The sequence below is a fragment of the Musa acuminata genome, chromosome BXJ3-3 (assembly GCF_036884655.1).
Source record: "Musa acuminata AAA Group cultivar baxijiao chromosome BXJ3-3, Cavendish_Baxijiao_AAA, whole genome shotgun sequence".
In the NCBI taxonomy this organism is placed as follows: domain Eukaryota; kingdom Viridiplantae; phylum Streptophyta; class Magnoliopsida; order Zingiberales; family Musaceae; genus Musa; species Musa acuminata.
The window spans coordinates 29,729,617-29,741,475 of NC_088351.1; the positions used below are offsets into that span (position 1 = coordinate 29,729,617).

The 11,859-nt window shown below is 36.4% G+C and overlaps 3 protein-coding genes across 5 annotated transcripts; all 3 read right to left on the bottom strand.

The window, feature by feature from the left end:
* Positions 1 to 425: 425 nt before the first annotated feature.
* Positions 426 to 4,558, bottom strand: LOC103979453 (nascent polypeptide-associated complex subunit beta). Of its 3 annotated transcripts, XR_010494701.1 has the most exons (7): positions 4,395 to 4,558; positions 2,830 to 2,897; positions 2,574 to 2,722; positions 2,437 to 2,493; positions 2,250 to 2,288; positions 746 to 1,837; positions 426 to 526 (listed from the first exon to the last, which is right to left on the bottom strand). XR_010494701.1 is itself a non-coding variant. In XM_009395608.3 (6 exons), the coding sequence occupies exons 2-6, from the start codon at positions 2,895 to 2,897 to the stop codon at positions 1,674 to 1,676; spliced, it is 477 nt and encodes a 158-aa protein (XP_009393883.1). In that variant the 5' UTR covers positions 4,395 to 4,558; the 3' UTR covers positions 426 to 1,673. The 3 variants fall into 3 exon arrangements, 2 of the variants coding, with proteins under 2 accessions (XP_009393883.1, XP_064997070.1); XM_009395608.3 differs by having other exon boundaries at positions 426 to 1,837; XM_065140998.1 differs by lacking the exon at positions 4,395 to 4,558 and adding an exon at positions 4,302 to 4,370 and having other exon boundaries at positions 426 to 1,837.
* A 1,167-nt stretch (positions 4,559 to 5,725) lies between these two features.
* On the bottom strand, positions 5,726 to 9,179 carry LOC103979452 (uncharacterized). The gene is made up of 4 exons (XM_009395607.3): positions 8,885 to 9,179; positions 6,962 to 7,170; positions 6,391 to 6,451; positions 5,726 to 6,290 (listed from the first exon to the last, which is right to left on the bottom strand). Exons 1-4 carry the CDS (start codon positions 8,885 to 8,887, stop codon positions 6,018 to 6,020), a joined length of 546 nt encoding a protein of 181 aa, XP_009393882.1. The 5' UTR covers positions 8,888 to 9,179; the 3' UTR covers positions 5,726 to 6,017.
* A 1,418-nt stretch (positions 9,180 to 10,597) lies between these two features.
* LOC135634371 (small ribosomal subunit protein eS27y-like) lies at positions 10,598 to 11,543 on the bottom strand. The gene is made up of 4 exons (XM_065144793.1): positions 11,457 to 11,543; positions 11,217 to 11,318; positions 11,087 to 11,115; positions 10,598 to 10,987 (listed from the first exon to the last, which is right to left on the bottom strand). The coding sequence occupies exons 1-4, from the start codon at positions 11,457 to 11,459 to the stop codon at positions 10,861 to 10,863; spliced, it is 261 nt and encodes an 86-aa protein (XP_065000865.1). The 5' UTR covers positions 11,460 to 11,543; the 3' UTR covers positions 10,598 to 10,860.
* Between the last annotated feature and the right edge of the window lie 316 nt (positions 11,544 to 11,859).

Below are 11,859 nucleotides of genomic sequence, written 5' to 3' on the forward strand. Positions count from 1 at the left end.
ACAGAGAGATCAGAGCAAGGTAAACATTATCCTTTCTTAACATTCTCCCTATATACACACACATATATATATAGGACTCAGACAAGCATTCAAGTATTATGTCAGTTGAGCTCAGAACACAAAATTCTAAACCAGTGTGCCAAATCTTTCTATTTAAGATCATGTTTGTTGATTCTACTGTTTTAGTAGAATGTATAATACTGTGTAATGACATGAGCCTTCCACCCTAGATAGTAAGCTTTTGACCTTATGACTCAAGGTTAGCAGCAGCCTTGAGCAGTTTAACAACTGATACCCTGTTTCTAGGACTATTTGTGCTAAGTTTCAGTAAAGAGTATTTATCAAAACAAAATCTAACACAAAAGAGAGCAACGATCAATTTCAATCTGATGTACCTCTTCATGCAACTTAATGAAGACACGCAATGGCCCAAAAGGAGGGAGGAAGTCTGTATCAGCTACCAGATGCAGCATATGCAAGGCTTTTGATGTTAGGGTGCAATAAGTGCCTTACAAGTTCACAAATGCTGTTGCAAGTCAACACCATAAATTCAATTCTCATTAGAAGTTGTAAACTACTAGGGAAGGAATAATCTCAAAATGAGAAGGCCTAAGATATGCATGTAGCTCCACGACTGATGTCACATGCCAAAATTAGGTCACATGCTCAGCAAAACAACCAAGCCAGCAATGATGTTCTATCACTAGCTTCATGAACGAAGTTTGAGTAAGGATTTGGGTAGCACCTGTGGTACTGCCACAAGCTTCTGCAGTTGCAAGACAACACAGGCAGCTCACTTGCTACACTTTGACATGGCAATTCCATCTTCATCTTCATCTTCATCTTCATTGTGGTAGCACGTCTGATACCTATGATAGGATTGACTTGTCTAGATGTGTATCAGACATCAATTGGAAGGTAAGTAAATTTCAAGAACATATGCACTAGCACTAAGATAGTGGAACTGCATAAACAAGTATAAACTAAGATTTGTCTTTCACAAAAAATAAAATTAAATTAAACTTTTTGGCTACTAACTGATCAGGTGTTTCAGTAAACTCAGCTTTTCATGCCGATTAGAACTACTCACATCAGAATCCATGAAACCCAAAATTCAGTAACTCACAAGAAAATCCATCTGGCTATGGAAGCAGGTGGATTTTCTTGTGAGTTACTAAATTTTGTTAAAACCATCAATTGTTTCAAGAACTTGCTCGACAATAAGCCAATTCTCGCGACAGTCCTATTAACTTGTAGGACAGGCAGAAGAGTATGCCTGTAAATAATTCATGAACTAGATCAGGTGGATATAACACAATTTTGAAACTAAGCAGTAATCTGAGACATTCTATTAAGAGAAAGAGCAAAATATTTGCTTCTCTACTGCTTCATATAACATAAATGAATTCATCTGCTTCCCATCTTGAGATGCCAAAACTGGAAACGACTACATGAAAAGTCTGAGAAGTTTTCTGAAAAGTATATTTCTCTATGAAGCTTGATTTCGAAACTAATCAGTAATCTGAGACATTCTATTGAGAGACAGAACAAAATATTTGCTTCTCTACTGCTTCATATAACATAAATGAATTCATCTGCTTCCCGTCTTGAGAAACCAAAACTGCAAATGACGACATGAAAAGTCTGAGAAGTTATCTGAAAAGCATATTTCTCTATGAAGCTTGGCTTTCATCTGCAGCTGCTTCAAATGTTTCTCCAGGGACCAGGTCAGGGACATCATCATCATCATTGTCCTGTTTAGCAGCAGTAGCTGTGCTGGGTGACTGTTTCTGTAAGTGTTCCGCAAGTCTCTTCAAGTTCTCCAAATTATCAGGCCCTGATATAGAAAGGTAATGTATATCATCATAAAATCATATATTATGAAAAAATCAGAGAAAGACAATATTTAAAAATCAAAGAGGAGGCTTTCTATAGGCTATTCACCAGTACCATATAAACAAATAGAAACAAAGTTAAAAGGTAAGAATTTAAGGAAACCTACACATCATTAGCGTTCAAAATTCGGAAAGCACTGGCAAGTCAACATGAAATAAAATGACAAAGTGAGATAAAACATGAAAGCTGTTTCAGCATGACCATTACTTATGAAAGTTATCAACTTCAAAATGGCAAGGTGTAATTAAGAACTTTAGTAATGATACATAGGTAGTAATGGAAACAAAACATGATATCCCTACTGTAAGAACATTTCACAACCAAAAGGCTAGTTAGATTAGTCGTAAAAATACCTAGTTGGTTAATGATGCCAGGTAGCATATCTTCAAATTCTGTCACCAAATAATCACGTGTGAGTTGTATTAACTGGTGAAAATATTCAGAAGAGACAAAAATTCCATAAAATAAAATAAAAAAGTACCATCTCCATGATATCAATCAAAATCAGAATACTGTGTGGATAGTCATTTAGTTACTTACTCTTTGTCTGAGGAGACCCGCTAACAACCCATGTATTGGCTGCAATAGAAGCTTGCACTGAGAGAAAGAAGCAGAGAAATCAGTAGGCCATTTAGCAATAATTCAGATTTTTTTTAATGCATACAACATGCATTTACCCTTAGGATTAACAAACTGAATAACAAGATCATCCTTGAAAATGTTGACTTCTTCTATGGCAGGTATGACATTGACGCCTATTCTTTTCAATGTGCTTTGAAGCCTCTTGTCATCTGTTGTTGTAGTTTTGTGAACTGCCTTCTTCTTCCTGACCAATATACACAAAAGAATCGGCATTTTAGCCTCTATTACTAACTCTGCACAACCAACTAGTCAAGGTAATATTATTCCAAGTCAGGTGACAAAACAATGCACCTGCGCATGCTGCCCTTTCCACCGGTGCGAACAGCACCAGCCATCTTCATGAGCTTATCTACATTCATCTGCACAAGAAAGGAACATCATGTGACTATGGAATTAGAAGGTGCCTTTGTCAACAATAACTAAAGTTTATTCTGATTAAGTTTTTCAGTTCTCAAAACCAGTAAATAAAAAAGAATTACTCAAAGCAATTCAAAGTTTGAACCACAAACAAAGTTGTAAGAATTCAACAATACAAAGGTAAAACATGCAATCACAACCATCAACTCCTGTCTGGACAAAGATTAAACTGGAGCAAATATTGGGTTTCAACCTACATTTTCGAAGGATAGACCAATCCATCCATGTACTAACCAAGATGTCATTTGAGCTCTTCAGTTTGAAGTTTTAACATTTTATATAGTTTATAAAATATGTTCCAAAACTTTTTTGCAAGGGACTAGAGTTTTCAAAGCTTTCAATGACTACGAAAATGGAGCAACTGATAAAAAGTTCAGGCAAGGTCCAGAGTTATGTCCATCCACAAAGTCCAGAACCTACAAAACAGAATCTACATCCACATTGGAGAAGACAGCATATCGGCAATAATGCAGTTGACATCTGCAAACTTTCTACTAATCACATTTCACCAATTGCAGATGAGGTCCACTAGTGCCGCACCAGGACAGATCTTAATCAGGAAGGCTGAAAATTTCAAGTGACTAACTCTAGAAACCCTCTGCGCCAAGGGCTAGAGCATAATGTTCAGCCATAGAAGGATAAAAAAATAGAGATATTGCCAACTAGGATCATCCAAGGGTGTCAATACGCAGACTTCGTGTGAACTTTTTTTATTACAAAAGCATCCATACCATCTCCATTCGCTTCAACTTTGTTACAGAAGATAAAGATAGAGAAAGATGCTGATGACTCTGTTATTCTTGATATACTATGAGCACTTGGAAGTTGAGCATTTGCATATCTACCACAAGAACATAACTTTGACAGCCCATCGATGCACCAATCCACCTGAACTTGAAAGGCATCTTTTTCATGCTAACATTTTCACGGTGGGACAGTAATCCACTGTGCAATGGTCGTTAAATCATGAATTCGCTGAATGCATGCTTGAACATGCAAACTTGTGCCAGCACGCAAAATCATCTCTAATATTATGCTTCATAAGCAACGAATCACTAGAGATTAAACAAAACAAGCAGCTACAGGTATAGATTATTTCGAGCTCAATGATGATCCACGAAAATAGTATAGCCACTATTATACAAGATCAAAAAGATCATTAAATCGGCCTAAACCATCAAAGATTCGGCATCTCGAGTAAAACGCAAGCTCAGATGCAGGGCATAACTGAGAATCAAACATGGACATACAAAAATCAAAATGGATCTCCAGTCTTAAAGGATATGTAACCTTAAAAGAAAGAAAACATCCAAAACCAGATTTCCCGAATGGAAATAGACACATACCCTAAAACCTAGTCGATGAAGGTTTTATTAAACCCTACGGAGCAGAGATCAAATTAGCGAGATTAAGCGACGATGAGAAAAGACAGGCATTACCGTTTGCAACGGAGTGACGCGATTACCCGCAGAAAGACGATGATGATGATGAGGAGGAGAAGGAGGAGGAGGAGGGAGGAGGGAGGTCGCCGTCACGGAGCAGATATTTATTGGGGGAATGATGGATGTAAAGAGGTTTAAGAATGACGCCGGTGATCGATTGCCTTTCCTTTGCGTTGGGAGGGTTATTTTAGGGTTTTCGGAGATCTGCTCTTGCCAAATTATGGAATGGCGTGTTTGCCCTTAAACACAGTTGTTGATATTTGCATATACGTCCCTCCAATATGCACTAAAAAATTAAGATGCACCACTTTTAATTTTGTTTAAATCAGCTATTTTGAGTTAGAAGTCTTTATAATTAATATTTTAAATTATTCCAAAGGTTCTCATCATTAATTATAAAAAAGTTTTTAGAGGATATTGATATTGTTTAGAGTTTTAACTAGCAATTATATGTAGAAAATTAACCAAAAACATATATGCAAGTTTTAGGTTTTATAGGAACATATTCATGTATATATACATATATATATAATAAATTAAATTTATAAGGAGAAATTAGAAAGAAAAAAAAACACTAAATATGAAAGGATGGATATAAAGTTGTCTTCTATTTTGGCCCATTAGATAGATTTGGTCTTTGAAGCATTAAATTTCAATTTGAACTCAGATTTAGCTAAGTTTGAGGGGGCATATTTTAGTTGACTCAAATATGTAATTCTTAATGGTACAATGAATTATTAACTATGAAAACATTATTATTATTTTGGAAGATAAACACTGTTTTGAGTTAATTCATATATTGGTTTAGACCTTCTTGTACATTCTTTTTCTCACATATCTTGAAAGTTCCCCTTTCAATCTGTTCAATGTTAAAAATGAAAAAACAAGCATAGATCACACACTTTATATGCTGAAAAATATGTAGTAATTTATAAAGTGTTGAATTCTTAATTTTCAAGAAATTATAATCAATCTTTTCTTTTGGACAAATCAGATATGAGTTAGTACTTAATTTTACAATTACATAAATCTTCTTCATCTTATCTTGATTCAACACCAAATCCTGTTGATTTTTAATGAATTTGCAGAATACTGAAACCAGAAATAGGTAATAGGTATATATTTCCAAGTAATCAAAAAACTTGTTGATCATCATATGACAAGCACATATTTCACACAAATCTAACACATTTGGTGCACAGAGTAGCTCAGTCTAAATCACTACAATGTTGTAAAGGTTTCAAGATTGGTCATTATAGGCCATTCCCCAACCTGTCACACACAACAGGAAACATTGACCAGCAATCCAGAACTACAAGCTCTGAATAGGAGATTAACAATATACTGTTTAATTTGATAAGACAGCAAGTTAGGTAATATATAAGAACATTTACTTACAACTTTGGTAGATCATTTTCTGAGACAAATCTCAGAAACTACACCTTACACCCTTCTGAGACAAATCTCTGATACTAGACCTTACACCAGACACATTATACACAAAACTCAGGCATTTACAAGGTTCGAGACTATCCTTGAGACATAATAAGAAAGAGACACATTTATCAAGGGTGGAGATTTACAATGGGATAGCGGGGTCGGATTATAGTTGCGCGAAGGTCAAGCAAAAGCAGGGACGATGCATTGTGATTCGGAGTTGCTACAAGCAAAGCCTTCAATTCTTACTTTAGGTGAAGAACCACAGGTCGGAGATCCTCTTTCCACTCTGCCTGCCTGCTTCATGCTGGGGGAGATTCCTTTGGGAGAATCTAGGAACGGGCTTTGTTTGCCAAATTCTGAATCATGGACTACTGGATTGTTAGTGCGAGCCGGTGGTGACCCGCAGAAAAAGCCCACCTGGCTGCTGGAGTCTGAATCACCTTCGGAGGCATCCTGACATACAAGGAACTTGTGACTATGACCACACGAGAGGATTAACGAAGAACCAATTTTATATGAGAGTGTCTATTCATATAGCAAATATAGACATTACCTTACTCAGGAGAAGGTCAAGAATTTCAGAGGCACAATCCACTCTATGAATCGGCAGAAGGCTGATAGAAAATGATAATTAAAATAAGTCACAGAATAATGCAAATAATTATGATTATAAAGAATCAGCTAGCAGGAGATAATAACTGCAAAAGAAAGGCTCACAGTACAAGGGACAGTACATGGGAAACTGCTCCTGGCATCAATCACACTGTGGATCTTATAATTATTTTCATAAAAAAATAAACATTCTTAGGTATATGAAACTCATCTCTGACACAAGAAAGAAGCAAATGCAAGAGCCATCAACATGAGTAGGGCTTGCAATAAGTCTTACAGAAATAGCTTTAACTATTTTTAAAAAATATATTAAAGCTAATATAATATGTTGAACTCCAGAGGGGTAAAACAATAAACTCAAAGAGACAACTAACAGAAAGCATACAACTCAAAAGGAAATCACTTTTTGGATGTCAATAGCAAACTGAAATGTCCCTTGGGGCAAAAGCAAACGAGAAATTTGACAAACTTGATAATAAAAGCAACTCATCTAAAAAATTAAAAGAACTCACCCCTTTGGCTTGCCATTGATTCTATTTAGACTGTGCATGAAATAAGGAATCCTGGTAGCTCTACGAGGTTGAGGACAAATGACTTCAGCTCTTGGACATGGCTGGTCATCAACTTGCCAAAATATTGATTTCCTATCATACATAGAATCTTGATATATTTGATCTGTAGAATTAAGTCTCACATGGAAGTTCTCCGTTTTGGCAGGCTCCTGGATTATCAAAAGAAAAAGAAAAAAAAGCTTCTTCTGTTAGCGGAACCATTACAATATGCTGCAAAGGATAAATAAATTAAGCAAAATGATAGGGATCCAGCGACCAATGTTACTTTCAAAGAAATTTTCAGAGTCTATCATCAATGGAGTATATGTTCTTCTCAATGTGAAAAAGAAAAAAAAGTGTTTTCCTAGGTACATCTTACTTGGAAACCCTCCATTTGACAAAAGAATTCACATAACGTGAACGACATGATGCACGACTGTGATACCAATTACAATTAAGTGAAGGGGATGAAGGAGATTGAAGACCACGGTAGAAGATAGAGCTTAGAAGCTGGATGAATCTTTTGAGTAAATGGACAAAGACAAGCGATAGAGAGAGTAAATGACAAGGGATTAAAAGACTTTGGTATAAAAGGCCAAGGCTAGAAGTAAATGAGACAGTAAAGATGGAAAAGAGGAATAACCAAAGCCACACAACCTTAAAAAACACTATTTTAAGTAGTGGAAAAATCAACATTTCATGTTACAAGACTCATGATTGAACCATTGTTTAAAATGTACTTTACTTGAGACCTAAGATAACTAAAAAAAAAGTTACGTATCTAAACTACTAAAAAAAGAATAAACTAAAATGTCATCAAGAAATTCTTCTTTAAAAAATACCTAAAAATCTGTCAAAAAATATTTAAATATAAAAGATACATTTGGAGCCTTAACTTTGAAATCTAGCCAAACTACGATCAACCTCAAAGTCATGAATGATTAATCACTTTTGTTGCACATCCAATTGATGAACGATCTCCAGATCGGATAAATGGTTTTCATAGTAGCTTGATCTGATGAAATTAATATTGCAAGATGGCCAATTATCGTAGACATCCGAGGCATCCTGCTCTGAGCCTCTGATACCAAACAAATGCGAGTGCACAGCTCTGATACCAACTAAAATAGGCATGATAGAACAAATATCTAAAACGAAGATTTTCACAGAATCATTTACTTATAAATCCCCTTAGTCGAATCACGAGGTAAAAAGCATACGTATCAGAACCATCGCAAGATTGCAGCTTGCAATAAAATTCAGGATACTTGTCATCTTTGTTTGGAAGGAGATAGGGTAAAAATCTTTTCACAAAAAAATGTTAACCTGCAACCAAATGTAACAAAACCTTTCGCATAAGCTTCTGCAAGAAAAGCCGGGAAGGAATTCTTTATATTCAAACTTCTTACTCATCCAAACTTAAAAGACAAAATATATTTTTGCCGACTAAATCCGGCAATTTTTTTCAGTTCGAATCAAGCATTTGGAACAACAATCTTTTGCGGATTTAGATTTGTGCTACAGAAAAAATTAAACCAGTCGAAACATGAAAAACAAACGAGGAATACCTTTTTCTCTTCTATAATGAGAGGCAAAAATGCACTTGCGACCCGAAATTAAAGAAGAGAGCAGATGATGCGAGAAATTAGCAAGCCAATGTTCGAAACTTTTCGCAATACTGACGTTTACAGCGCAATCCGACCCCATAATTCCAACAAAACTGTCTCAAAAACTAAGGAATAACACCACACCAAGCCAAGTCCCACAAACACGGAAGAAAGAAACGATTATGAAGCGAAACCGCGACGCAACCCATCCAAACCAAAGAGAAATCTAAAACCCGCCCTCTCAAAAAAAGGAACAGAAATCGGCGATTCACCATACCATCTCGAAATGAAGGGATCCGACCGGGCAGCTCGAGATCACGTCCGAGTCGCCAGATGTAGCTTCGTTAACACGACCGGTGAGTTCCCCTCACGATCGGAGCGACGGAGGCAGGGGAGCACCAGATCCCGCCGCTATATACTGCCGCGGAAGAGGAGGATCACGGCGACAAAGGCGTGAACAGAGAGAGAGAGAGAGAGATATCCTTAAAGCCTTCCCTCTCTCCCTCTGCCTCTCTCCCTCTCTTCCGCGGCCTTTTAAGGCGGAGCGGAAGAGAAGGGGGGCGGTGTTGAAGTGAAGCCGAGTCACCGCGGTAAATCCACCACCCCTGCCACATCCGGGGGTTGCGCATGTCCGTGAACCTTCATCCCACTAATTTTTATCCTTTTCTCTATACAATAATATATATATAAACTATTAAATCAGCAATTTTATTTTTTATCCCTTAAAATTTGAATAAATATATATATATATATATAATCCCCACAAACCAATGAATTTACATTTACACCTTTATATTTGATATTTCAAACTCTCTATAATTTTAGCATATTGCGAAAATAGATTAAAACGTGCATAATTTGAGAGATATTTTAGGTATTTGGTATTTTTATATACGTAAAAGTTCAACTTCAAATAGCTATTGTTAACCATAGCTAAAAGTTATTAACTTGAAAATTTTAGGATAGATGTTCATGAGAGAGATGCAAATGAAGGTTTTTAATATTTCAAGAGGCGCATATGCAACGTTAAAATTTGTAATGAGGTTCTTTATAAACTTGAGGGTAGATACGTAAAGAACTATTATTACAATTATTACCCTAATGGATCTTGGATTCATTGTAATGTCGTGATAAGCCTTGTGTCTAAACCTTGGATTTCGCTTAATACTAACAATAAACAAAAAAAAAAAAGATCACAGATATCTTTTTTTTTATTTATGGTTATATTTTCACACACAATGAAATTGATCTATTCTAATTAAGGTGAAATATATAAAAAGAAAAAAGTAGCTGACAATAAATGCACCTATGGATCTTACCTATGATTAGGTTATCAATGCAAAGGACATTCCAAATAAATTCATATATATATATATATATATAGTAAACAAGTGTAGTAAATTCAAACCCAAATTGCTGCCAAACTAATGATGGCATGAAACAAATATGAAATTAGAGATAGATGATAATGACTAAGAGCTCTAGATACAGCAAAATTATCTAATAGGCTCTTATTTAGATTAATTATAAATTATCTCTATAATTAATTTTGTTTAGTATTTCAATATTTATAATTTCAAAAATTATAAAGATATTTTTATATAATTAAAAATAAAAATATTAAAACAATCAAATAAATATTATAAGGATGTGAATATAATCTTTTTAAATATAAAGATCGAAATACTAAACATAATTAATTACAAAATATAATCTATAATTAAAATATTACCAATATGCATAAACTATCATGAGCATATAAGCATAGGTAAAATGAGACAATTCGTACAAATCGTCAACGGAAAAAGAAATACTATTTTACCATTGACATCATGAATTGAGATCGAAGTCATCTAACAGATACAATGAAATTTCTTTCCCTTCAATCATTCTACAGGAATTTATTTGGTTGATCGAGTGAACTATTCCACACTAAATGGACAGATAAAAACAAATACCTAAAACTCTACACTAAATGGAAGATCAAAACTGTCAAGCAAACAAAAAAATTACCATAGCATCTCGATTGAACCAGTAGAAAAGGAGCAGAATTTAGCATCCTTAATAGTAATCCACTCGTGAGAGGAAAAACTTGAGATACAGATTCAAATTACTAAGTGAGAAAAGGTGTCTGCATCACATGCGTTGTATATTGGCCTTACTAATCGCTAAAATTAAGACTCGCACGACATCCCTCTGATTTCAAGCTTCTCCGAATCTGCCAAAGGAAAGGAAGAAGAGCATATACCGAGCTCAGTCACCCTTCCGCCGGAAAGAGCAGCCTTCGGTGAGCTTTGCGCGCCCGCCGGTCGGCTGGCACAACACGGTCTGGCAGTTTCCACAAACCACGACAGTCTGGGAGTGGCTAAACACCGTAGTACTGCAACATCAATCCCGGCAACGACATATTCAACAACCAGTCAGATATAGAAACGCATTACGGATACGAGATCAAAGCTGAACGCACGGCAAAACTTACATGTTGAAGCATCCTTGGCACTTGACATCCTTCAATAAAAGGAATTCAAATCAGAAACCCCTATTAGAATCAAGAAATTGAACGAGGTGGGGGAGGAACTGAAGTCCACAAGAAACGAATTAGGGATCACCATGAAGAAGGAGTTGGGAGATTGAACGAGACGCTTGAGCTTGTGCCTCCTTTTCTCGAGCTCCGCGGGGGGGTTGAGGAGGTCGACATCGTTTGGCAAAACCTAATCATGAACGAAGGAACAAACAGATCAACACTGATGCAGGCGTTTAAGCCACTAAAGTAGGCGAAGAACAAAGCAAATCCACCGATTTTCCGGAGATCAGCATCGAGGAGGCGAAGCCGACATCGGCCAACTTACCATCTTGTCGAAGCCTTGGGCGGCGGCGGCGACGTAAACACCAGGAACCCTAGACGCGACTACGGACTCGGAGCTCGCGAGGACCAAAACGACGGTTCAAAGCGACCTTTTATAGCGACGATGATCAAGCGTCAGCCGTCGGATCGAGGTACGTTTGATCTGAAGCGTCAATTGGGCTTTACTAAGGGAAAGGAGAAGGAAATGGGCCGAGCCCAAATGTGCGGAATGTGGCCCATTGGTCTCTGACACGTGCGACATGGGTCGTTGCACACGCGTGAGGTAAAAGAGCTCGCAAGATTGTAAGCCTACGAGACTTTCGACTATAAGTTTAGAATTAGAACATCTTTAGAGAAGTCGGTTTTCTAATATTCGTTATATAATTATTGATTATAAAAGTTTAAGT